Source organism: Eurosta solidaginis, chromosome 2, assembly GCF_040869045.1.
Source record: "Eurosta solidaginis isolate ZX-2024a chromosome 2, ASM4086904v1, whole genome shotgun sequence".
Classification (NCBI taxonomy): Eukaryota; Metazoa; Arthropoda; class Insecta; order Diptera; family Tephritidae; genus Eurosta; species Eurosta solidaginis.
The window spans coordinates 291812080-291839951 of NC_090320.1; the positions used below are offsets into that span (position 1 = coordinate 291812080).

General features: G+C 35.5%; 3 protein-coding genes across 6 annotated transcripts in view; 2 read left to right on the forward strand and 1 right to left on the reverse strand.

The window, feature by feature from the left end:
* Positions 1 to 14912, forward strand: part of LOC137241204 (protein TIPIN homolog) — a 32739-nt gene extending 17827 nt beyond the window's left edge. Inside the window, exon 2 of the mRNA XM_067768543.1 lies at positions 14611 to 14912. The gene's annotated coding sequence lies outside the window, so the exon portion shown is untranslated. The remainder of the gene's footprint in view (positions 1 to 14610) is intronic.
* LOC137241202 (protein SERAC1) lies at positions 1436 to 27754 on the reverse strand. Of its 3 annotated transcripts, none has more exons than XM_067768540.1 (5): positions 27316 to 27754; positions 5077 to 5245; positions 3924 to 4995; positions 2980 to 3253; positions 1436 to 2864 (listed from the first exon to the last, which is right to left on the reverse strand). In XM_067768540.1, exons 1-5 carry the CDS (start codon positions 27360 to 27362, stop codon positions 2021 to 2023), a joined length of 2406 nt encoding a protein of 801 aa, XP_067624641.1. In that variant the 5' UTR covers positions 27363 to 27754; the 3' UTR covers positions 1436 to 2020. The 3 variants fall into 3 exon arrangements, with proteins under 3 accessions (XP_067624641.1, XP_067624640.1, XP_067624638.1); XM_067768539.1 differs by lacking the exon at positions 27316 to 27754 and adding an exon at positions 17178 to 17891 and having other exon boundaries at positions 2980 to 3250; XM_067768537.1 differs by lacking the exon at positions 27316 to 27754 and adding an exon at positions 17178 to 17889.
* Positions 21602 to 23827, forward strand: LOC137241203 (uncharacterized). Of its 2 annotated transcripts, none has more exons than XM_067768542.1 (3): positions 21602 to 21766; positions 21846 to 22220; positions 22281 to 23827. In XM_067768542.1, exons 2-3 carry the CDS (start codon positions 21905 to 21907, stop codon positions 23636 to 23638), a joined length of 1674 nt encoding a protein of 557 aa, XP_067624643.1. In that variant the 5' UTR covers positions 21602 to 21766; positions 21846 to 21904; the 3' UTR covers positions 23639 to 23827. The 2 variants fall into 2 exon arrangements, with proteins under 2 accessions (XP_067624643.1, XP_067624642.1); XM_067768541.1 differs by having other exon boundaries at positions 21603 to 21776.
* Positions 27755 to 27872: the final 118 nt, after the last annotated feature.

Consider the following 27872-nt stretch of genomic DNA (forward strand, 5'->3'; position numbering starts at 1 on the left):
CCTCGCTAATACCTTTAATTTGATACCCATATCGTACAAACACATTCTAGAGTCACCCCTGGTCCAACTTTATGGCGATATCTCGAAAAGGCGTGCACCTATAGAACTAAGGCCCACTCCCTTTTAAAATACTCTTTAATACCTTCCATTTGATACCCATGTCATACAAACACATTCCAGGGTTACCCTAGGTTCATTTTCCTACATGCTGATTTTCCCTTATTTTGTCTCAAAAGCTCTCAGCTGAGTATGTAATGTTCGGTTACACCCGAACTTGGCCTTGTTTTAAATTTATTTGTTTCATATTGTTTTATTCCATTTTGTTTAATTTAGTTTTAATTTATTTTATTTTGCATTATTTTATTTTATTCTTCTTTAGTTATGTATGTTTTAATATTTTGTATTATTTTAACTTTTTTTGTTGCTCTGAATTAGCGTCAGTTAGCGCGAAAGAGGGATAGATTGCGTTGTTGTTGTTGTAGCGATAAGGTTGCTCCCCGAAGGCTTTGGGGAGTGTTATCGATGTGATGGTCCTTTGCCGGATACAGATACGGTTCGCTCCGGTAACACAGCACCATTAAGGTGCTGGGCCGACCATCTCGGGAACGATTTATCACGATCTGTTGGTGAAACAGGATTCTCCGCAGATAGGTGAGGTTGACAATTGGGCTTGGAGAAGCTGTATATTGCGCTGGAAACCTGTAGGGTTGCGCTACATAGCCTCCATCTGGTATTTTAGTCGCCTCTTACGACAGGCATACCTACCGCGGGTATATTCTGACCCCCTAAACAGCTGGGGGACGGTAGCTGGCTTTACTTGTTATGCTCACCAAACACCGCTTAGGTGGTTAAGTGCCAAATAATGATGACAACGACTCTGTGTCTCAAAAGGGACGCAAATGGATAGGAAATTAAGTGGAAGTACGTGATAAATTTTGCTCCATAAATTGCAGGGCGGTGAAGTTAGCGTAACTCAGTCATGGCTTAAATCAATAATGTGTGTTGTAATCTGACTCAAAAGGACTCTAAAACTGGCTTATTTGTAAATCTATTTGTTAGCTTGCAGGACTCAGTATTCGTGCGCATTCTCTGTTTTATCGGCTGTTTTTAAGGTGCCCATATAAGCTCCCTATTATTCCAACGTCAACCCAGATTTTAGAGTATTTGAAGAATTGCTAGAAGCTTTAAAAGCCTCGATGGCGGCATCGCTCCTACTAAAGATTCTGATTTAATCTATCAATCCAAAGATACAAGCTAGCAATTTAAGTTTGACCAGATCCGGCAAATGACTACACAGACCCTTCAAAACGCTCCAGTACTTCCGAAAAGCATTTTCCCCATAACAATACATTCCCCATATCTCGGCTACATTTTTTTAGGTCCGAGCGAAGTCGTTTGAAACTTAAAGTGGGTGCATATAAATAATTGAATTGAATTGAAGTTTTCTGTATACAAAAAATTTATTCTTTATTCAGAGATTACAAAATCAAAGCCAATCTTTAGAATTTGTGCTCAGTATAGTATTTCGTTTGCAAGCTTAGATTAATGCTACATTTGAGCGTATAAATAAGTTCCTAATACTACAATGCAGTCAATGGGTATATAAGGCTATAGTGGATTTAAAACCAAAAATGGCTCAAGTGTAAAATTTACATACAAAACTAGAACTGTACATTACAATACAAATTTTCATTTAATGCATTTATATGGGACTTAGTTAATGAGTGAGTAAATGAATTTAAGTACAACTATAAAACAAAAAAAAAAAAAAATAATAATAATATATGATGTGTTTTTAGACGACGTGCCGACATGAATTCACGCTGTACGGTTTCTACCTTGAATTAAAATTTTGCTCGATTGGAGACTGCCACAAGATCTTTTCAAACCGTGTTCGAGTAAGTGTCTCACATGCGAAAATCAGACCATGGCTCTATAAAAATATTTAACGGTCCAACATACAAAATTTGCACTCCTTCACTGCCTCCAATTAATTTAAGACAACTTCATAACTCTCTACTTATTCACGCTTTGCTTCTTCGCAATGAGCATTTGGAAAATTTATGGTTATTTGCGGAGCTTGTGAGAATATACTGCGCACTCTTTGCAATAAACTGCTGCCTGAATTCGAATCATCTGTTGACTGCTGATTGGTTTTAAGTTCTTCAATTTTGAAAGTTGTACCCGATAGCTCAACTTTTTCGCCTGGACGCTCTATGGTATTCATAGAATCTTCAATTACTTTGAGTACCCGTTGATATAGGAATGACTGACGAAAAATTGGTTTAGAAAGACTTAAATGGTCATCTTTTAATACATAAAAATCACCATAATCAATGCGCGCCGAATCTTCGGTAACAATGCGTAAGGGAAATTTGAATGTTGTTAACATTGTGGGTGCACCTTCAGCGATGGTTACAACCTTAACATTACGAAAGCATGTGTGCAGGCAAGCCATAAAACGATCATGCAATGCAAGTAATTTTGGTGCTCCTTCTTCCATTTCTTTTACCTCAATGGAAGGGGAAATGATCATTTGCATATGCTGTTTCCATTTAGCTATGGATGAGCCACGATGTGGTGTACCAAGGAATAATATGGCGCTTGTACTATTTGCTATTTGATTTACTTTCAGGTTGGGATCATCTATGGCTTTCATAAGCATTAATTTTGTAAGAATGCCACCCATGGAATGTCCAATCCAAACAACTGGGCGTTCATTGCCTATATCCGATTTGGAAAGGCGTTGCAAAAGCGATGTGGCACGTACATCAATTTGGCCTTGGCCTTTTTCGCAGGGACAGTATTTTGTGAAATTCGCTGACCATTCTGTGACCGCTGAGGTGTAATCGATGCCGATGATTCTGCAAATTAAACAAAAAATAAAAAGTAAATATTTTTGTTTTTTTTTTTTATTTATTCTGTTTTATTTAAAATTAATATTTTTTGTTCTACTTTTGCTAAATTTTCATTATTCACCTTGTGTTTGGATAATCATCCGGCAGCCATTCCATTGGCCAGCAATTTGTATAGTCTTCACAGTTATCTTGATTTTGCCATTCATTGCCGGGTACACTAAATTCTCCGCAACAGCCTTCATTCGCTTTAAGTGGCACATCTGGATGTACAACCTCCCATTCGGGCTCGAGTTCAGCAGCATTTTGTAAAGTCTCCACAAGCTCCATTGTAGCTGCATCGCTTATCTCTAGGGTTCTGTTTTTGGTTTTTGTTGCAGCTTTTAATATCGGATCTGCTATATTGAAAATATTCATAGAAATTAAAAATATATTAAATCTTTATATATAAAAATCACGTGTCACTATGTTTGTCCGCGATGGACTCCTAAACTACTGAACCGATTTTGAATTTGTTTTTCACCCCGAGGGGGGGGGGGGGGGGGGGGGGGGGGGCATTAGTGAAGTGAAGTGTGAAAAATAAAAATCTATATATATAAAAAGAAAGGCTAAAATGTGTGTTAGTTGGTCGCCGGTGTTTGAAGAGGTGTGTCGGTCGATTTTGTTCAAACTTTTACACAAGTTGCGTAAATCTCACGCGGTGTTACTACATAGGTTTGGTACAGGGTCTCGAGATATAGGCCGAAACGCTGACCCGAGTACCCCTAGAATGTGTTTATAAAATATGGATAACAAATGAAAGCTGTAGATGAGTGATTAGGACGATGACTGGGACTGAGACTCGGAAGGAGAAAGAGATTGAGAAAGAGATAGAATGAGACGAAGATGGAGATAGATGAAGCGAAAAAGACGGAGGGAGGAGTGAATAAAAGGATTAGGAAAAAGTGAAGAGGGGGGAGGGCAGAGTTAGACGGAAAAAGCTTATTAAAATGTATGCAGATAGGCCAAATTTAGGACAGAACAACGTCTGCCGGGTCTTCTAGTACTTTTATGAATACACACACTAACCAGCAAATTGTTCCTTTTTAATCACATTGCCTGCAACGGCTGCATTCGCTGTGTTTCCACCCGCATTATTACTCCCATTACCAAGTTTAAACATTTTGCCATTGTTACGCCTTTGTTCGCCCATCAAGAAGACATCATCCATTTCGCTTGTATAAAAAGCATTCTTGCCATATAAACCCAATTCTATGGGATTACGATCCTTTTGACGCCATGTAATAAAAACACCACCCAGCAAACCATGTATAAATATAATATCTGCTTTGGGTTTGGCGCGCGTGCGTAAACGTGGGTGTAGCGGATATACATTTGGTGGATATTCAACATGATTTGGATCATCATGATCTAAATTAGCCATAGTTTTTGCTGAAATTACTTGTAAACGCAAATCAGGACATTTCATCCATTCAGCCAAAGCACCAATCCAACCCGAAACAAAGAAATGCTCAACACTGTTCTCAACTAAAGACATATTAGCTAATACTTTGCAAAGCGTTGAAAGTGTGTCATTATCATCAGCGAAAATTTTATACAATTCCATTAGATGCATTAGGCCACCCTCTTTTATAATTTGCTTCGATACCTCTTCGTCTTTAGTAATATGATGTAGGAATGATATAATTTCTTTCAACATATCTGTATCTTGCGTCGACAGAGAACTGGCTTGATCTTGTGTAAAGAATTCATCAATACCTTCATGTAGATATTGTTGTGGAAAATATTTATTGAAAAAATTATCAATGCAAGAATTTGGACGTAAACGTGCCAACATATCATGAAAATCAGATAGTACAACTTTGGGATTCTTAATGCAACCACGCATATGTACGGGTACAAACCAACGGGAATCGGCACCAGAACGTGCCAACGAAACGGCTGTGCGTGCATCACAAATTTGTGCCAAATGACGAAAATCCCAATCTTTCAAATGGTCAATGCATACCAGTTGACGTACAGCCTTGAGACGCTCATGTTGTGTACCAGTTTGTGCGATATTTAATAAACGCCAGGCTACAGAGTGTTTAACCGTTTTCCACCACTTTCCAATTGGATTGATAATAACGTTGACCCATTTCTATTATGTGCGAGAGAGAAAATGAATTAAAATAAAAGATGATTTAGTTAAGTTTGTGAGAAAGTAGTATTAACTATATACCTTTTCATCTTCTTCCTTTTGTTTCAATTTGCGCATAGACTCCTTATAAATATGATATTTTATGTAAATATAATCTGGACGTTTTTTGTCGGTATCTGACGGTGCAGTGTCCACCCATTTTGACAAATATTTACGTACTCTTTGTTTTTCAAGCATAATCAGGCCACAGCTGTGAAATATATAAAATAGTAAATTTATAATGAGAGACGAATTTTGATTTAAAATTACTGTACAAGCAGTCAGGGAACGTGGAAAATTAATATTTTGAACACAAAAATTTCAAAGTTGCTATTTAAAATTTTTTTTTGACCAGCGGCAATAAGAATTTAAAAAAAAATCGAAAATGTTTCTATTGAGCGAACGAAAATCATACTCTACAAGTCACTTATCGTACCCGTCCTGCTACATATATGGGGCAGTTGCATGGACCATGACAACAGCAGATGAAGCGGCTTTGGGAGTGTTCGAGAGAAAAGTTCTTCGAAAGATTTATGGACCTCTACGCGTTGGCGATGGCGAGTACCGAAGAAGATTAATGATGAGCTGTACGAGCTATACGCAGACATCAACATAGTGCAGCGAATTAAAACGCAGCGGCTGCGCTTGCTAGGCCATGTTATGCGAATGAAAGATGATGCTCCGGCCAAGAAAGTGTTTCTATCGGAATCCGCCTATGGAAGCAGAGGTAGGGGCGGCCCCCACTCCGTTTGAAGGACCAGGGGCTGTATTCAGTAAGTGTGCGTTTTGAAATGTACATTTTACTTTCATACAAATTATATGAAGAAAAAGTGTACATTTTAAAACTCACACTTATTGAATATACCCCCAGGTGGAAAACGATTTAAACTCCCTTGGTGTGACCAATTGCCGCCGGTTGGCGGAGCGAAGGAACGACTGGCGCGCCTTGTCGTACGGCCATAACCGTTTAGTCGGTTAAGCGGCAATTAAGTAAGTAAGTTTCTATTGAATTTTCCGGATGAATAAAAAAAATGTTTTTATATGTATATATCTAAATAAAAATTAAAAATAATTTATTTTTTTATTTTATTTTTAATAATTAGAGAGGATTTAAAATTACTGTGCAAGTAGTCAGGGAACGTGAAAAATAAATATTTTGAACAAAAATTTCAAAATTGCTATTTAAATTTTTTTTTTTGACCAGCGGCAATAAAAATTTTTAAAAATCCAAAAATGTTTCCATTGAATTTTCCGGACGAATCAAAAAATTGTATTTATATTTATATAGTTAAAAATCAAAAATATTTTTTTATCAAAAAAAATATTTAAGGGGGTTTTCGTTCGGAAAGTTGTTTTTTTTTGTCGGAATTAGAATAAGAGACAGCAGATAAAAGAAAAAAATCAAAAATGAATATACATATGTGATTTAACAAAATAAATATTAAAAATAAATTTTATTTTTAATAAAAAAAATTTTAAAAAATATCACAGCGGATAAAAGGAAAAAAGTTAAAAACAAATATTTGTGATTTAACAAATTTAATTTTAAAAATAAATTTTATTTTTAATGAAAACCATAACTATAGGTAATTCAAAGTATGTATAACGATCCGATAGAAAATACCCCTAATTTGAAAAAAAAAAATATTTTTTAACGACTCATTACAAAATGCAAGTTCTCGCTTCCCAAGGCCGTCGGTTCTATGTACCGGAGCGACTCGGGATTTTTCCCGACCAAGGACTGCCATTTCAGTGTAACCCCATTTAATTTGTTGCGCCCACCCCCCCCAATGCAAGTTCTTTCCAGAAATTAGAGATTGTTATATTTATTTACTTTTTGAGGTATGATCAGTCAAAGTCGACTGTAATTGTCCCGAAACTATATGGTCCATCATGCGAAGGCTAGAGCACACGACCCACTATACCTGCTCGCCGAGTAAAATCAGAGTTAGGGACCTTTTCTCACAAAGCGTCACATGTCTTGAATTTTCACTATTGCTAAAAAAAAAATAAAATTAACTAATTTTTCTAATTGAAAACAACTTTTTTTTCTAAATTTTTCATGTTTCTTTGTTCGGGACTTGAACTCGGTATGGTAGGCGACGCATGCTACTACTACACCACGGCGGTCTGCCTATTAGGTTAGGTTGAACTGGCCGGTCCATGAGACCTCACATAGACTGAATGAGCCCGTAGTGATACCAGAAGTTTGTTTTAACGACCAAACAGAAAAACCCTATTAAAAACCAGGACCTATGTTATAAAATAACTCTGTCCTCTTGGCAAATACTAGAAGCTTTCTAGGACTTAAGCCACTTGCTGCTTATAGATCTGAAAGCTGTATCACTCCTAATAGCTGGAGTATTAGCCTGGCAAGCACAGGGCACGTGCATAGAACGTGCTCGATCGTTTCCTCCTCCAACCCGCACTTCCCACATCTGCTATCACTGAGCAAGATTTAAAGGCATGTGATGCCAGAAGGCAGTGTCCAGTCAGAATACCCGTCATGAGTCTGCAGTCCTCTCTTTTTAATGATAAAAGCAACTTTGTTAGTCTAAGGTTGTAAGACCTACACATAATCTTCGACACTTTACAGTCCCGCGCTTGAACCCACGCCTTTCCCACTTGGTCGATCATGTGCACTTCTCGCCTTCCCTTAATCTCGCCCAGTCTAATTGGGACGTCTACGGAGCAAGCTTCAATGGATGCGCCCTTTTAGCTAGTTCATATGCTTTTTCATTCCCATCTATTCCCATATGCTCTTATTAATTTAAGATAACTAAGAAACAGTAAAACAAAGTATTATACGATCTATTTTATCTAGTACTCGTATATGTTAATTTAGTACAGAAGATATACCTACACTGGTTTTTTTTTTCTTTTTTTTTACAAATACCTAAGTAGCTAAAAAAACATTTCTCTTATTAAACCTTGCTAGATAACAAAGACCAAATAAAATTGTAAGCGTCATTGGCTGTTGTTGTTGTTGTAGCAGTGACGCGTCATTGGTATCGAACGATGTTACCGAAATTGTTCGCTTTGTCTCATTCAAACAAAATCGCGCGTTTCTTTGGTTCGTTGGCATTGTATTTTTATACTCAGCTGAGTAGAGCTCACAGAGTATACATAATTATTTTGTTCGCATAACGGTAATCGTAATGGCATAAACTAAACGAGATAGATATAGACTTCTATATATGAAAATGATCTGGGCGAAAAAAGAAATTAATTTAGCCATGTCCGCCCGTCCGTCCGTAAACACGATAACTTGAGTAAATTTTAAGGTATCTTAATGAAATTTGGTATGTAAGTTCCTGGGCACTCATCTCAGATCGCTATTTAAAATGAACGAAATCGGACTATAACCACGTCCACTTTTTCGATATTGAAAATTTCGGAAAACCAAAAAAGTGCGATAATTCATTACCAAAGACGGATAAAGCGATGAAACTTGGTAGATGGGTTGACCTTATGACGCAGAATAGAAAATTAGTAAAATTTTGGGCAATGGGCGTGGCATCGCCCACTTTTAAAAGAAGGTAATTTAAAAGTTTTGCAAGCTGTAATTTGGCAGTCGTTGAAGATATCGTGATGAAATTTGGCAGGAACCTTATTCCTGTTACTATATGTGTGCTATATAAAAATTTGCAAAATCGTGAAAAAAAAAATTTTTTAATTAAAATTTTAACAAAAAATTGAATATCCTTAGAGTATATACGTAAATTATGTCAACATTCAACTCCAGTAATGATATGATTGAACAAAATACAAAAATAAAAGAAAATTTAAAAATGGGCGTGGCTCCGACCTTTTTCATTTAATTTGTCTAGAATACTTTTAATGCCATAAGTCGAACAAAAATTTACCAATCCTTGTGAAATTTGGTAAGGGCATAGCTTCTATGCCGAATACTGTATTCTGTGAAAACGGGCGAAATCGGTTGAAACCACGCCCAGTTTTTATACACAGTCGACAATCTGTTCTTCCTCTTCGCCGTTAACACGATAACTTGAGCAAAAATCGATATATCTTTACTAAACGTAGTTCACGTACTTATCTGAACTCACTTTATCTTTAAAAATGGGCGAAATCCGACTATGACCACGCCCACTTTTTCGATATCGAAAATTTCGATAAATGAAAAAAAAATGCCATAATTCTATACCAAATACGAAGAAAGGGATGAAACATGGTAATTGGATTGGTTTATTGACGCAAAATATAACTTTGGAAAAAACTGTAAAATGGGCGTGACACCTACCATATTAAGTAGAAGAAAATGAAAAAGTTCTGCAGGGCGAAATCAACAGCGCTTATAATCATGGCAGGAATCGCGGTATTATATCATTAGAACATCGCATGAAACGGTAAAACGGTACGGTTGTGTTTATTTCTGCTCCTTGAATTTTACATTTTAAAATGGTAAAACTATATTCAAATACTTTTTAAGAATAAATAATGTGTGAGACAGAGACTCAAAAAGCGGAAGCAGAAGTTGGTTTCAAGAATATTATACCAAATAAAGTTTGATTTTTTAAATTTAATATATTTGCGAGAAAGTGACTCTAAATAAAGAAAGCAAAACGCATACACTTACAAAGTTTGATACATATATATACATATATTCATTCTGTATAAAAAATGGAGAGTAAATGCGACAAGTGCAAAAGTACAATACGTGGAGAAGTGTCAAAAATTCGTTGCGAAGGGGTATGTGGGAGATATTATCATTTAGCACCAAAATGCTCTGGCATAGACCAATACAGTGTTAATAAATTAGACGAATGTGAAATGCTTAGATTTATGTGTAATGATTGTGTGCAGTATGTGCATAACGTAGATGACATTCTAAAAGACATGCAGATGGTAGTGAGCAAAAATGGCAAACAACTATCTGAGTACAGGAATGAATTTGATAATGCTCTCAAGAAACATGAAAGAGAAATAAAGCAAGTTTTAAAAGCAGTGGAAGTTGCATTTAGCGACAGAATTAAGGCAATGCAAAAAGCGCAAGAATCATGCGAAAAGAGTGTTGTAGAAGTAAACAAAATACGGGAAATTGCTGAAGGCTTCAAGCGAAGCAGCGAGCAGGTCTGTGATGAGTTGAAAACAAACAAGGATGACAATAAGAAAATGATTGAAGAAATAAGTAAAGAGAATAAAAAAATGTGCAATGAAATAAAGAAAAATGTTAATAGTGTTGAAGCCAAAGTGTCATACGCAGCGATAACAAAAAATGATGGACAAAAAAAAGAAGTGTTACCAGACATTAGAAAGAATCATCCCCTAATTGTCAAGCCGAATAAAAAGCAAAATATAGAAATAACCAAAACTGACCTAAACTCGAAAGTTGATCCTAAAGGGCTGCAAATAACTAATATAGTAGCAAGGCAAAGCGGAGTTGTTATTGTTGAAAGCGAAAATGACCATGAGCGTGACAAAATAAAAAAAGCCATTGAGAACAATCTGGGAAATAACTATGAGGTTAAGATTCCCAAAAAAGTGAAACCAGCAGTCATGGTGACTGGTATAAATTTTAAATATAGCGACGAGGAACTGGTGCAAAGAATTAAACGACAAAACATTTGTTTAAGTGAAACGGACATCAAAATTGTTAAGCAATATGAAGTGAAAAAGAACGCGAAAAACTATTATAATGCTGTGATAGAAATGAATGTTGAAGCGTTCACAAATGTACTAGCTGGAGAGAGGCTTAATGTAGGTTGGGAACGTTGCCGAGTATATGATGCAGTGCAGGTATTGTGTTGTTTTAAATGCAAAGGCTTCAATCACAAAGCGGCTGACTGCAAGGAAAAGGAAGTATGCACAAAATGCTTGGGTGAGCATAAACATACACAATGCATAAAGGATGCAGTAAACAAGTGCATTAACTGCATACGAGCAAACAAGGAGCTGAATCTAGGACTTGACGAAAACCATGATACTCTGGATAGAACTTGTCCCGTATACCAACAAAAGCTAGATGCAAGGAAAAGGAAAGTTGTTTATTAGCAACCAAAGAAAATCCTTACAGCAGCGCAAAAGTCAAAATATTATTTAAATCGAGATAGCAATATATACAACTTGGAATGCATTTATCTTAATATTAGTAGTATCATAGCGAATAAAATCGAGCTGGAACGTCTTATTGAAATAAGAAGACCAAGTATTGTGTTATGTACGGAAACGTGTACAACAGAACATATCTTGGATTCTGAACTTAGTATTCCGACATACAAATGCATTCGTTGCGACTCTCAAAGTAGGCACACTGGCGGTGTTGTCATGTATGTGAATGAAAATATACAATTTAGCATAGTTTGTAATAAAGCTATCAACATGAATGTGTGGTGCATTATTGTAAAAATAAACAAATGCGCGTTAAAATGGAAAATCGGTGTACTATATCACTCACCAAGTAGCAGTGACTCCACCTTTATTACTTATCTAAATGAAATCATCACTGAACATCTCAAGGAGGCGGATAATAATTTAATAATTGGTGATTTTAATATCAATGTAAATGTATCGTCAACATACTCAAACCAGCTAACAAGTTTATTTGCACAAATGGCAATGATACAAAGGATAAACTTCGACACAAGGATAACAGAGTACTCGTCTACAAGAATTGATTTGCTATTCAGTAACAATGATAAAGTTAAAGCAGTAAATATAGGTGAACATCGCATTTCTGACCATGAGACAATCCACTTCGAAGTGCCAACAACAAAGCTTTGTAAAATGAGAAGGTATGCTACTGTTACATGTTGGGAGTACTATAGTGCTGAAAATCTTTTAACTTTGCTACGAACATGCGATTTCAGCTTTATGTCAATTTCCGGAGTAGAAACTAAAACTAAAGCCCTAAACGAAGTTGTAACTGTGGCTATGCAAGCACTGACTTATATAAAGAGGACCCAAATACAGATAAGAAATAAGTGGTACGACCGAGAATTAACAAACCTGCATAAAAGAAAAATAGAATCTTATAAAACTGCTCGAAATACTGGATTTTGGGACGAATATAACGTCATTAAGAAAATATATAAAAGAACCATAATTTATAAAAAAAAGAAATACATGGAAGATAGAGTAAATCATAACAATGGCGATATGAAACGTATGTGGAAGTGTCTAAAAGACCTCGTCGAGCTTAATGATGTTAAAAAACATATCACTAAAATTGTAATTAACGGTGAATGCCTGGAAAATGAATATGATATAGCTAATGCCCTAAATAACTTTTTTATACAAAGTATTGTTGAAATTAATGATAGCATCGAAGAAATTGTAAATGGGGATGAAATAAGCGCAAATCATAGTAATCCATTTGAAACATTTAAATTTACTGACATTGTAGTGGACGATATTATTATTATCACAAAATCACTTAAAAACAAATATGGCGGCGACAAGCTTTTATCGGAGGGTGTCGTTAAAGATGCCATGACATATACTGCTAATTTCTACAAAGACATAATTAACGAATCCTTAAACAGCGGTATTGTACCTAGTTACTGGAAAATTTCAACAATAATACCTGTTGAAAAAGTAAAAAATACAATGAAACCTGAGGAACTACGTCCAATTAACACGTTACCTACAGATGAAAAAATTATGGAGACAGTGGTGAAGGATCAACTTGTGGCATACTTAGAGAAGCACAATGTGATTATCCCAGAACAATCGGGATTCAGGAAGAGCCATTCTTGTGAAACAGCGTTGAATATGGTAATTGCAGATTGGAAAGAAGACATGGCGGACAAAAAATTTACGGTGTCTGTCTTCTTGGATTTAAAACGGGCTTTTGAAACTGTCGATAGATCTGAGCTATTGGACGTTATGTTTAAAATTGGTATAAGAGGAAAGGCTTTGGAATGGTTCCGGAGTTATTTGGGTGACAGAAAACAGAGAACGATAATTGGAAAGGAGGTTTCATCAGTGGTGGATGTTAACATTGGTTTACCACAAGGCTCGGTCTTGGCGCCAATATTGTTTACATTGTATATCAATGATATCAAAAGATGCTTAAAATATTGTAAAATACGTCTATTTGCGGATGATGCATTGCTTATCATAAGTGAAAAATATGCAGAATGTGCCATGCTGAAAGTACAAGAAGACCTGGACTCGCTATACAAATGGTTATGCCTTAGAAAACTGAAATTAAATGTCGAAAAAACTAAGTTCATGATATTTTGTAAAAACACCAATATCATAAGTAACAATAGTTTAAATAATATTACGCTGAAGGTAAAAAACATGGAAATCCAAAGAGTAGACAAAATTAAGTATTTAGGAGTTTTGATTGATGATAATCTAAATTTTGGAGAGCATGTAACTTATCTGGAAAGGAAAATTGCACAGAAAATAGGCTTCATGTATAGAACATGTAAACATATCAGTCAAAGTCATAAAATATTGGTATATCGTTCAATTATTGAACCACACTTTATTTATTGTCCTACTATTCTGCTATTAAGTAATGATATATATATTAAGAAACTTCAAATACAGCAAAACAAGGCAATGCGATTTATTTTAAAATGTCCTCCAAGAACGCCAAAAATTGTAATGCTCAATAGATTAAACTGGCTTAGTATTAAACAGTCAGTTAGTTATTTCACATTGAAATTTATACACCAACTTAGGTTAGGAATGTTACCGAATTACCTGAGTAGTAAAATACATTATAATCATGAAATCCACAATTATGGAACAAGAAATTGCAATAATATAAGACTGCCTAGAATAAGAACTGAGTTCGCCAAAAGGTCTCTTGAATATTTAGGGTATAAAATGTATAATGAGTTACCTTCTGATTTGAAAGACTGTGAAAATATTAGTAAGTTCAAAGAAAAATTGTTTTTATATTGTACGTCACTAAATGTGACATGAGTAGTTATGTTTAATTTCTTATGTTAACCTAAACTAGGTCTTAAAGACCGTAATAATAAATAAATAAATAAAATAAATAAATAAATATAAATAAATTGGCGGTACCCGACAGATGATGTTCTGGGTCACCCTGGTCCACCGTTATGGCGATATCTCGAAATTGCGTCCACATATAGACCTACGGCCCACTCCCTTCTAAATAATACCTTCCATTTGATACCCATGTCATACAAACACATTCCTGGGTTACCCTAGGTTCATTTTCCTACATCGTGATTTTCCCTGATTTTGTCTCCAAAGCTCTCAGCTGAGTATGTAATGTTCGGTTACACCCGAACTTAGCCTTCCTTACTTGTTTTATTTTCATCTCGTGCCACCATACCAGCAAGTTAATTAAAGCAATTTGTGAGCGGCGTGGGGTGATAGAGGGTGATTAACAATATCACACCATATTATCAGGTTTGTTTTCACAACGTCCACTCATTCTCTTTTGAATGAGTGTTGTTTATAACTTAAAAAATTTGTTGTTATTGTTAAATAGTTTATCTATGTATTTGTAAGGCGTTGTATTATTTCCATTACACATTTCCAAATGCGCATCATATTTTTCGGCTAATATAAAAAAAATGTGTTATTTATAATTTATTATTTTTGTTTATATCGTTAATGTTGTAGAATGTAAACAAAAAACATACGCCGGTGCATTTGTATTATTGGAATAACACAAGTGGACGTAAACAATAACAAATGCAACGATATAACAAATTGGTATCATTATCTTATTTTTGGATTATACACGTTAATGTGAGTAGAGCCTGTCTGCAAAGCGGAAATACAAAGCTGTATTCGGCCTTGAGTCAAACTATACATTTAAAGATTTAGAAAATCTTGATAGCAGCCGATTGCCAAAAATAAGGATTGCACGCACTTGACTTGTTGATGAATAACACATTTTGTACTGCGGCCTCTATGAATTTTATAATTATTTGTTTACATAAAGTGGGTGTGTCCCAATATAGTAAATAAAACCGTTAATGACGAGCCCTCAAGATTCTCTCATTTCAAATTTGTAAACAAGTATTGGTATTTAAGAGAGCATATTTAAGATGTTTGTTTATAGATTTGTCTTTAAGTATAAACATAGCAAAATTTACAATTGTACCACCTGAATGCGTCATATCATCGGATGATCTGTTTCATGAATAATCGAGATGATATTTGTATGTTTTTTGCGAATTTGTTTTTATTGTTTTGTTTGTTGTGTGTTTGTAGATCGATATAAATTTGCATTGCGTGATTTAAAATAGTATTAAAGGGAATCAAAACGTTATAGATACTATCTTAGGAATTTCGACTATTGATTCTTTGGATTTAATCAGATATGAAGATTATTCAAAAGTCGCTGGAAGATGGCGCATAACTAAACTCTTTCTTTGACGATCAAAGTTCCTTATCTTAAATTTTTAAATCCTTTTTATAAGAGATATTTTTCATTTCAGAATATGAATTATCCCCGGGGGTAAACTGGACACCTATGATAACACCGTGCAACAGCCGGCTGGGTATTGGACCAAACCCACTTTTTTGTAGAGATTGAGGCTTATTTAGACAAAGTACTATCTCCGTTTTTCGAAGTTAGCCCCCAAAATATAGATATCGGCTTTCGAAGCTCGAAATTCTACATTTCGAAATTTTATTTATTTTTTGTTAACACGTTCAGAAAATTAAAAAATTAAAAATGTGGTCGTGGTCCGCCTTTTTTCTTTTATTTGAATGGCTGAATTCTTTTTTTTTTTGAAAAATAGAGTACGAGTAATTCCAGTGCAGACATGAAAGTAGTAGCCACTATCATGGGACTATCGGACTTTTCACGTCGTATAACAGCTGTTATACAAAATTTTCCAAAAAAAGGAATTCAACCCTTCAAATAAGGGCAAAGAGCGGACCACGACCACATTTTTACTTTTTTATTTGCTGAACGCGTTAACAAAAAAAAAAAATTTTTCGAAATGTAGAATTTCGAACATCGAAGCCGATATCTGTTTTTCGGAGGCTAACTTCGAAAAACGGAGATAGTAATTTTTATACTTAAACCTCAATCTCCTCAAAAAAGTGGGTTTGGTCCAATACCCAAAAAAAAAGTTCATTTTGTCGCATAGTGTAATTGTACATCTTTTCATATGTCCAAACTTGAAAAAGGACAGTAATCAATTAATCATAGGCTTATACCGCCAAGTTTACCTAAACATTTTTAAATTTCCCAAATAAAATATGAAACTTCTCCGATTTTACTTTTTACAGTTTACGGTCTTTTTGCTAGGGACGGCAGTCTTGGTCATTGTGAATGATGACTTAAAGCCGGAGTCATTGGTGCCGTATGTCGTATCGCTGTATCCGTATCCCTAACGTAATCAGCTGTTTATCGTTACGACGGTAAACCAAACCCCAATTGGTTGGCTACGATACGGTTATGACCTTAGCGGCACCAATAATCGATTGCATTGATTCTCATAAGGTTGGTCGAATCAGCTGTTAAAAGGTTACCGATACGGTTACCGATAAAGCACCAATGTCTCCAGCTTAAGTGTGATATCTTCTGCATAAACGTCAAAATTCCAAAGTGATTGGATCACCTGATTTGTATTTGACTATCGCTGTCTCATTCTGTCTCTCTTTCTATAACCCGCTGAAGATAGGCGCCGCCATATTGAACAGCCTGTCAAAACGCTGAAAAGTAGCCATATTGAACAGCCTGTCAGGCAGTTGACAGATAAGATAACACACTTAGTCATCATTCACAATGGTCTAGGTAGTTATGACTCGCCTAGTTCCGACTCTCCATGTTCACGTTTCTCGCATATTAACATTGATCTTATCGGACCTCTGCCTTCCTGCCATGGATATTCATGCATTTTAACATGTATTGCTGGATTCCAATGTTGGCCAGAAGCATTTCACATGATAAACATAAGTGCACGCTCAGTTGCAGATTCCACCTCTGTTGAAACAGCAAGTTTCCTTGGACTCCCGTTAGAGGATATTGATCACAATTTGTGATCGGTCACACCTATTGGATGGGGCGAAGCACTGCTACGACAACAACAGCTGTCCAAAAATAACCAAGGAATTCTAACAGGTATTCTTACTGGACATTTCACACTCAACAGCCATTTCCTGTTGCATATGTTTTCTTTTACACATAGAAAAACGATCCTTAATCTATTAAGTAGGTATGTACTTACGTTGTAAGAATGCCGACTCCACCCACAGTCTTTGGGTAACGTCTCAGTGTATCTGTAAATCCGCCAATCGAAACTTTTGACATTATTTTCACAAAAATCGCTTTACTTGAATTATTTTTTTCACCCTTCTTTAGCCAAACAAATCAACACTCCTGCTCTGGAACCTTTTTTAAAGCTGATGTGGAAGCGGTGGCAATGCCTGTTGTTGTTTTTTTTGCTCTTATTGCGATGATGTGATTGTTTCAAAAATACGCTTCACTTAACTGTTTGTTCTTAGTTTATTTGTACTTTGTAGGCACACAGCAATCACGAATTTTTTATACAATAATACTATGTAATGTTTTTAGTTTATTTAGGTATTTCTACATAGTAGCACTCCTTCTCCGAACTTATTTATTGTCGCGTAATTTCTAGTCTTTTCCACGTATCTACCAAAGGAACTGAGTGTGTAAACTTGAATGTTATTTCTTTAGCACTGCCATGTTTTAATTTAGTTATTCAATACATGCCTCTATTTAAAATTTTATTGCTTGTAAAAGTTTTTATTTTCTTGCTTGCAAATTTTTGTTTTATTTATTGAACTTGTCACTTTGAATTTCTATTGTTGAATGAATTGCTGCGCGTATTTCGCTACGAAAAAATACTAAATTTTGGTCGTTTGTCATCCGTGTTGTTTTTGTTTTGTTGTTGTGCTTCTGTTATTTTCGCTTTTGGCATCTTTGTTATTATCATTCGATTTGTTTTCAATTTGTCATTCGCTGACGTTTGTTTTTGACTATTTTCTTTCTGTTTTTGAAAAATTGTGGAAGCAAAAAATACTAGCGATGCTGCCAGGATGAATCAATTTTTTTAAAAGATGCGTTTAATTTTGATTCGTTAAAAATAAAAGCCGTGTTTTTGCGGGTAAAAAATCGCTTATCCTCACTTAGATAATGTTTAGGACACTCACCGGGTCGGCTATACATTAAGGGACAAATTGGTTTTATTCGTAAACCAAAGGGGTTTGAACTTTGAAATTTTGCACAAAGGTTCTCAGGGAAATCCCCAACGAGAATCAGTAAGTAATTTGTAATTGTTATTAACAGTTTACTAGTAATTAGTTGGTTAATTTACTATGGTATAACTATCACTTTTTATCTACATTCGAACACTTTCACAAGAATTTTATACAAAAGTACACTTTATAATGTTTATAAAACCACAAACAACTATTTTCATTTGTTTAAATTTACGTATTGGGCTGTCATTTTTATTTCTTTCTTGTTTTGTTCGTGCGCGCGGCCATTTTTGACACTTTTGTTTGTTTATGTTTTCATTTGCATGGTTTGTTTGGTTATCCAAAGAAAACAAGTGCTTTTCTAACTGATCGGTTAATCGTGATTTTGTGCTGTTGTGACTAATAAAACGTTACAAATTGAATTTTAAAATGCAAAAGAAAATTGTTAAGTGATGGTGCAAATGTAAATTTGTGTAATAAAGATTGGATAAATGTGCAGAAGTGAAAATAGGTAGGTACCGTGGTATGTGTATAAATGTACATAGCTACATATATATGCAAGTGCTACAATGTCGACGGCGTTTGTCTTCCATTTAAATTGAATAAAAACCCAAAGGCTTCGGTGGCTAGGTCATGTTGTGCGAATGGACGAAGGCAGAACAGAGGAAGGAGGGGATCTCCACTGAGTTGGCAGAGTCAGGTGGATTAAGACTAGACCTCCCTTGGTACTCCAAAGTGAATATTTTTGAATATGGTGTTGCATAACATTTTTAAAAATTGGCAAAAGCGTTTACCGATTCTGTGTGGATTTTGTCTAGGGCCTTCTAATACTTGCCTGGATCAAACGGCTGTGTTGGCAGGTGCCAGATAGTGCTTATTGATGTAGGGTTCTTATTATTTTTATTTAACTTTGTATTTTAGTTAGTTTGAACTTTGTAATTTTCAATATTGATTTTTAAATTTTCAAAAGTTTCGATTATTGTGAAAATGAAAAATAAAATAGACGCATACATTTAGGCATATTGAAAAATATAGTTTGAAGTTTTTATAAATAACAAGTAAGGAAGGTTAAGTTCGGGTATAACCGAACATTACATACTCAGTTGAGAGCTATGGTGGCAATATAAAAATTTGCCATGTTGACAAGAATCTACGAATATCAACATCTCAACACAATTTCCTAAGGTACATTTTTGTCAATTCGAGCTGAAAATATTTCGCAACGTTGCCAAATTTCATAGCATTGTCTTCTGCTACCGCATCCCCTTGTCATAAAGCTTTGACATCATCAACTTTAAAATATTTTTTCAGCTCGAGCCGACATGCCATGTTGCCAAATTTCGAAAGAACCATACCAATTTTGCTTATTTTCTTCTATTTTTGCTGAAGTTTGTATCAACAATTTCTTCTTCTTCCATTTTTATGATGAATTTATGAATGAAATTGGTGTACTTAATATGAAATCAATCGTAAAAACGATTTTGTCTATCGATTCGCGCTACGAATAAATCTATAAATTAGACTGTTTGGAAAAATAGTTAAATATGTGGATTTTTACTTCGAGCAAAACAAAAACAAAAAAGATGCTGCCAGTATTAAAGCTCATAAAATTTTCCATAAGCATTATTTAACAGTTACCTATACATTGGATTTTACAATTTTTTACTCGAATAACTTTTGAAGGAGTGATCCAATGAAAAAAAATTTAATAAAGTTTTTTTTTTTTCAGAGCATGCAATTTTATATGTAAAAATCATGGATCAACTATATGGTTGGCTCATCTCTACAGACACAAAATACCTTTCTATGCCAGTGAAATGAAAAAATAAAATCAGCTAATGGGATGAGCCAACCGTATAATTGAGCCATGTTTCATGTTTTCTATGTATAAATTGTAATAACTTTCGATTGGATAGCAACAATTTAACAAAGGATTTACATCTTATGATTTCTATCAAATTAAGAAAAATACCAATTTAGTTTGTATATATATTAATAACTTTGTGGATGCGCATATGTAAAGCCTTTTATTGCATCCAATCAATCCCAGCAAAATTTTCAGTCGAATTGGATATTTTTTGAAACGCTCTAATATACGTAATATACCAAAAGTTCAATGGCTGCGATCGGCAGGCAATATTCCGAATGTCCTCATCCATTCGCTCGTAAATACAGACAATCATCACGGTGGCAGCAGGTCAACATACAAAAATAAAAACTCCATATACTTTGTTTCTGTATTTCGACAGACTAATGTCAAAGTCGTACTCCGCCGACAGATGAAGGATCAAATCAAATGAAAAAGCACTGATCAGCCGATTTCCAGCCGGCACCTGTATGGTTCCGCCGAGCAAAGAATGGATGACGTTTTTATATATTTATTTACATAAATATTCTTTATCATATTGCTATTTGCACATTAGATAAAAAAATAAAAACGCACGATTTTGTTATGGAAAATTTATTTAACTAATTTTCGTATGCTTATACATATATTTGTGCACATTTAAATTACAATACAAGACAATCTACAAATCATATGCACTTGCTATTTCATATTTTTACACACCAGCCATATTTAATTTTTTCATTTCATCCATCTTGCTTACAATTTGGTTTCTGTTTTGAAAATTTTAGTGTTTTCTATTTTCAATGGTATGTTTTAATAATTATACAATTAATTTCGATACAATTCAGTCTCTATTACAATCATTGTAAATTTTACCAAGTAGCGCAACTAACAGCTGATCGGCGAAAATTCGCACATTCACACGCACAGTTCTCGACTCAGTTTCAAAAAAAAAACTTTAGATTATTTATTTCAAATTTTAAAGTGAGATAATCCTTACAAATTTATGTATACAGAATATATATGGCGTTTTTGTTGTTATTAAAACAATAGTTTTATTTATATTAAAGCTTTTATCATTTTTTTTTTTAACTTTGAAAAATCTCCGAACACCATTCCTTCATTATATGACATTCGACTGCCTAGTCCACTGTCTTCCACTCTATTCGCAACATAACCTCTACTTAAGCTGCCAAACTATATAGTAAACAATGATTACAATATTTGCTAAACATCGCGCTTTGTTTGTTTTTTGTTCGCTGCCTTTTTTTTACATTTCTTCGAATTCACCTATTTCAAGGTGGTGGATACGAAAGCAGATAGCAAAACGAACTGCGAAAACCTAATCGGAATCTTTCAGAATCAAAATGGGTTTCTCAAACTGTTCCCAACTCTACAGTGCGCCCTCTTGTATATCTATCCTCTTTGCATGTATATATTTGGAAGCGTATTACCGCTGTTGTAGACTTTCCTTAAAAATGTTTAAAATAAAAACGTACAATATGGCAACATATTACAGCTTTCCAATTCAGCTTGATCACCCTGTAATTGTGACTGTTGATTTCTCATTTTCTAACAGCTGTTCAGTTACGTCAAAAATCAAAAAATAAACAGAAAAAAGTCAAAATAGGCTGTCGAAACAAAAATATTTATGTTGCAAATGTAACAAAAATATTTACAAAATTCTTATCTACGTTTTGTTTTTTGGCGCACACAACAAATCATAACATAAACAGCGCCGAGGTGAGACACGGTAATCATTAAAACATCGCAATTTAAATTTTATTAATGAGTTTTATAAAAAATAATGTAAAAACTTTAGTTGGTTAGGTGGTCACTTAAATATATGCGCATATATACTTCCTTAACTGAAAGCTGAATATGCCAGATGAATTAATGAGTCATACGGAACGGGTTTCATTGATACCACCAAAGCTGACTGTGGCGAGTGCATCATTTGGGGGAAGCACATTCTGGCAACGAAGAGAAGATATCTTTAAACGTCTACAAGAATGCGCTGAAAAATGTAAGCTTAACTTCAGTGGACGCAAAGAATTGGCAACTGAAAAAGACGATAATGTGGCAGAATTATGTGAGGCCTTGGAGGAAGCTTTTTCTTATGGCATGCGACAACAGCAATCACTGGTTACAGTGACGGCGGCTAGCTTATTTCAAAACATGCACGAAATTGTAACAGGTTTTAGTAAATACTTATAAAATGTATGTATAGGATTTTAAAAATGTTTATGTTTTTTAGGCAACATCTCAAACATGCAAGGCACTAGCGGGAACGTAACGTTTTGGGATTTTTGCCAAAAACATTTAACTGCGCATGAGCGCGAGCGATACATGCAACTCAATCACGTTTGGACAAAATGTGGGCGAGGTAGAGCATTTATACGGGCCACATTAAATGAGAATTCACTACAGCGATACTTACTCACATGGTTGGATGCGGAAGATGACTTGCGCCTCTTTTACACTCAATGGTCAATACTTTTAGATGCTAATGCTCGCAAAGAGTTACCACGTATAATAGGTTCATTACATGATGTACTATTTGCGCTCACCGTAAACTCTGCCGATTTAAATGCACCAGCGCGCATTACACCGATGATACCTATGCGAGAAGAACCTGTAATATATGCACCCACACCTGCACCAGTTGCTGTTAGCGGCAAAAATAAACGTCGTGTAAATCCTGTAGAGCGTCCAATTGCTACTTCCAATTCGACAGAAGATTTAATAAATGCCGTCAATAATATGACCAACTTAGACAATCAGCAGGCGCCAATAGATGCTTTTGCAGCTATGGTCGAGCAACCAGTAGAAGTTGAAACGGAAGCCATGCCACCACCAGATCCAATAGAGCCAGAGTTAGAATTTCTAAAAGAACCATTACCTGATATATATGCACCTGTGAATGCTCAATGCATACAGCAAGCGAATTCTGTTATACAATCTACTACTTTAAATGACACCATCTCTAACGATATACCCTCTACCATAACATTAGGTGGTGTTGATCAAGAGTATGAAGATAAAAGTGATACTTCATCACAGTATAGTAAATCATCATCAGCTAATTGTGCTCTTAATAATGCATTCATGGAAGAAAAATTACGTCAAATGGAAGAACGTTGCACGCTATTAGAGACACGTGTTGCACAGCTAACGCGTGAAAATCGTCAACTTGTGCGACGTTTAACACAAAATTTTAATGGGCTGGCCATTGATCCTTCCGCTTCATTGGCTAGCAATTTTCTAATTACCATTCCAACAGTAGAACTAAAGAAAACCAAACATGGTTCTTCCTATTACGCCTACGAAATACATATAACAATGCGTCAAAATTTGGAGCATTGGTCAATATTGCGTCGATATCGTGATTTTCATAAATTACACAAATCACTCTTACGCACTCATCCTTGCGTATCGTCCGTTGAATTTCCACCAAAAAAACATTTTGGTAATATGAATTTGGCATTTGTTGAGGAACGTCGTCAGCAGTTGCAGATTTATTTATTGAATGTTGCAGAGGCATTATCGCAGGTTGAAGCTTGTAAATCCAAAGCAGAGCTACAAAAAGTATTTCCTTTTCTGCGTGAGCGGTAACTCAAGCGGGTAAAGGATTGATGTATGGAAGAGGTCTTCGTTAATTACTTCATAGTATTATATTATTATTTACTAGTAAATTTTACATGCAAGTTTAGTTCTTTTTTTGTATATATAAATGTACTCAGATATGTTTGTTAATAATCGATGTATTTATGTTATAATAAATTAACGGTTTTTGGAATTAAACGTTTTACCTCCTTATTAGGGAACTTTACATTAAGTCTCAACAGACATAAAGGATACAATAACAATATTTAGTAGCAGTAATTTTTTGGCGGAAATATAATTTAGCAGTAACATTATGGACTCATTCAGTCTATGTGAGATCCTGTAAGGTTATTCAGCCTAATCTAGTATCAGCAGCATGGTTGTATTCGGATGACCCGAAGTCACTTAGTGAAGATTTTGCGTGATTAGTAAACCTGGCGGCCGCCGTGGTGGGATGGGTAGCGTGCTACGCCTACCACACCGAAGATCCTGGGTTCACGCACCGGGAAAAGCAACATCAAAAGCTTTAGAAACAAGTGTTTTCAATTAGAAGACAATTTTTCTTAGCGTGGTCGCCCCTCGGCAGTGTTTGGCAAGCACTCCGAGTGTATTTCTGCCATGAAAAGCTCTCAGTGAAAACTCATCTGCCTTGCAAATGCCGCTCGGAGTCGGCATAAAACAAGTAGGTCCCATCCCGCCAATTTGTAATAAAAAAATAGGAGCACGACGCAAGAGAAGAGAAACTCGGCCTTAGATCTCTTCGGAGATTATCACGCCTTACTTTTTTTTTTAGTAAACCTGCGCTGTTAAACGGAAATGCATCAATTATACTCCGCAAACCTCCAGCATGGCCCGTCTCATATTCGGACCAAATTCCAAATTCTGTAACTCGGCATTGCTTAAGAACTTTTGCAGATTAATTTTGCGTACAATGTCAAAAATAGTCACGAAATTATTACGAAATATTCCCAAGAAGGTTCAAACCCCGGGCAAAGCAACATCAAAAATTTTAGAAATATGGTTTTTCAATTAGAAGAAAATTTTTCTAAGCGGGGTCGCCCCTCGGCAGTGTTTGGCAAGCGCTCCGGGTGTATTTCTGCCATGAAAAGCTCTCAGTGAAAACTCATCTGCCTTACAGATGCCATTCGGAGTCGGCATAAAATCATGTAGGTCACGTCCGGCCAATTTGTAGGGAAAATCAAGAGGAGCACGACGCAAATTGGAAGAGAAGCTCGGACTTAGATCTCTTCGGAGATTATCGCGCCTTACATTTATTTATTTTTTTATTCCCAAGATAACTCCTACAAAATTTCCGAAATTATTCCGAAATAAACCTCAAAAAATTCTAAACTTTTTCGAAATGATCCCGTATGCAATCCCGAAACGGTCCTAAAGCAATAGCGAAATAATTTGAAAATGATTTTAAAAACTATAACTAAACTTTTTTGAAAGGGTCCCGAACAAAATCCGAAAACGGTTAGGGTATTTTCCCGAAATATTACCGAAAACAATCATGAAATTATACCGTAATATCTACAATTCCAAAATGATTCGGAGATAATCCGGAAATGATATCGAAATAATCACCATATAGTATCGAAATGATTCTGTAAACAATCAAAACAAGTAAAGGTGTCTAAGTTCGTTTGTAACCGAACATTATATACTCAGCGTGAGCTTCAATTCTACATTTCATTTCAGATAAATTAGTTTTCTACATAACACGTGGCACCGCCCGTTTTAAAAAAATGGTTCACATTTCCTCTTACAATAAAACTTGATAAGTGAAATATCATTGATTCAAAATTATTTTTTGCTAAGTTATGCTTATTATTTTCGTCTATGACCCTTTTAAAAATCTTGTAACGTACACCTTGAAAGTGCATCCGCCCCTTTACGCGATCAATGTGGATTTGCCCTCAGCTAGCTCAGTTTAAAGGCGGGATCCTCAACCCTTTTGCCACATTGATGCGAGGCGGATGTTACAATCATCATCCTCATACGCCTCCATACATCCCACCAGAAGCCCACCCTACCTCGGACCGCTCGTTTATTTCGGAGTTCAGCAGGTCCCCTTTCTTACCTTTGCTCCTCGCGATTCCACACTACCTACCCTTTTGCCATCATCCCCATCCCCAACCGATTAAATCAGCAAACCATATTTCAATTTCTTTTCATGCTTTAAACAGGTATATTAACACGACCCGAAACATACTTAACAGATTTATCTTCTTACAATTATAAATTAAACAGACATTTATACTTAAACACAAATGCCTACGCATAACACATATGTATAAGTGGATTTACAATCCTACAGCATATATATATATTATTTTGAAATTTCTTCAACGGATTTTCTTTATATGATTTATTAACCATGAGTTCTGTCACAGCAACAAAAAATTACTTTACACCCATGGTCATGCAAAAGAAAACTTATATAAAATATTACAATCGTTTGTTTTCTTCGGTGTCAGCACAAAAAAAAACCAAACCCTTCGCCTAGCTCAAGATGAGCACTACTTTGAATACAACACCCAAATCCTACAGCCTACCTAAAAGAGCTCTCTTCGGTGGAAAACGGATATTTGAGCAGCTGGATATTTCAGCAATCCGGAATTTATTGCAGTCTTGGCACTCTGGTTTGGTGATTTCGTGTACCCGACTATCACCAAATTTGACATCAATTACCAAAAAAATTACAACATCAATTAATACAATACGTATACACATATATATATATATTTTTTATCTTAAAAGAAACGGCCTTCATTTGCTTGTTGGGTTACATTAACCAAAAGCTTTTTTATAAGAATATTGTTGTCTTCACCTCACGTGGTTTTAGAGGCACTGTTGTACGCCTGTATGCTGGTGAAAAGTGATCATGGTAGATTTCCGAAAAAAATTTCCCTGGCGCAGACCAAAAGCTTTTGTTTATTGACGAGGTGGTGTTCAACTAACAGATAGAAACTATATTTTAAACTGATACAAAAAAGGCTGGTGCTTTTGCGCCTGTTTGGCGTTCATGCACATCGCGTAGTCTTCGAGGGTGCACTTGACTCAATAATATGTGAAGACACCCAACAAACACAGCCAAGTTTATTCTCGAACATAAGTTATCACCTTACGCGGTATTTGAGGTGAAGTTGAGGAATTTTGAACAACTTTCTAACCGCACTTCCACATATATGTAATACATATATATAAAATTATATTTCGTTCATTTTTATTGCCAAAAAAAAATATGTACCCTTGTTATTCGAACAATCTGCATATCATAAATAAGTATACCCCAAGTACAAAAGTGAATACCAGCAAAGAAAATTAATGGCCTTCGATCCCAAATAGAGAATAGCCTTTGCGATGATGCAGAGAATTAACGTTAAAGATTTGAGGAAGGAATTTGATCTCAAGGGCATATCGAGTCGATATTAAACTAAATTGTTTGTTGGGAATTTCGTGACCCCGGCAACTAATAAAATTATCAAAAAAAAAATTTTACCAAAAAGAATTTTACAGGAAGACACTTATGAAACGTTTGCCTGGGGCTTGCAGAAAGACATTAGAAATTTAGTGACAAGTCACCGCAATACACACTTTAGGTACATGAACCCCCCAAAAGGCGCAAAAAAAAAGAAGAAGGGACAATATGTCTCAAAAAAAAGTTAAATCCACCGACTTACCGCTGTTTAACTGCTGTCCCTGCGTATTCCACATCCATCATGCGCATTAACCATAAAATCCATAATTTTCGTGCCGGCCGGAATCCTAGGCCTTTAGCCTTAAAAATAGTTTTTTTCCGGACGACCGCGGGTTTCTTTATCGGCGTTTTGCCACGCCGCACATAAATTTTGAACACCACAAAAAAAAACACTACGAATTTGTCCTTACTGGACCTCGCGCCAGGGATACATATATGTATATCTATACAAATTATTAAAAATCGTTTACGCGATCCTGCGCACAATCGACACAATCAACTTTAATGACACAGCTATTCTATTCTTTTAATGGTAACTAACCCCTTTATATAGGCAATAGCTAAACAGCAACACCGTTTCTAGTTGCCGTTTCTATTGTTTTACATTCCAGCCAACAACGACCATGTCTCCCTATATCCATCCTTTTCCTAAGCCCTAGCCCACCGTACCTACGTTTCGTCATATGGCAACCTTCTGGCATAGAGCTTTTAACTTACTTGAGGTGAGAAAGTTGTTGCTGTCATTTGTTTTGACATTTC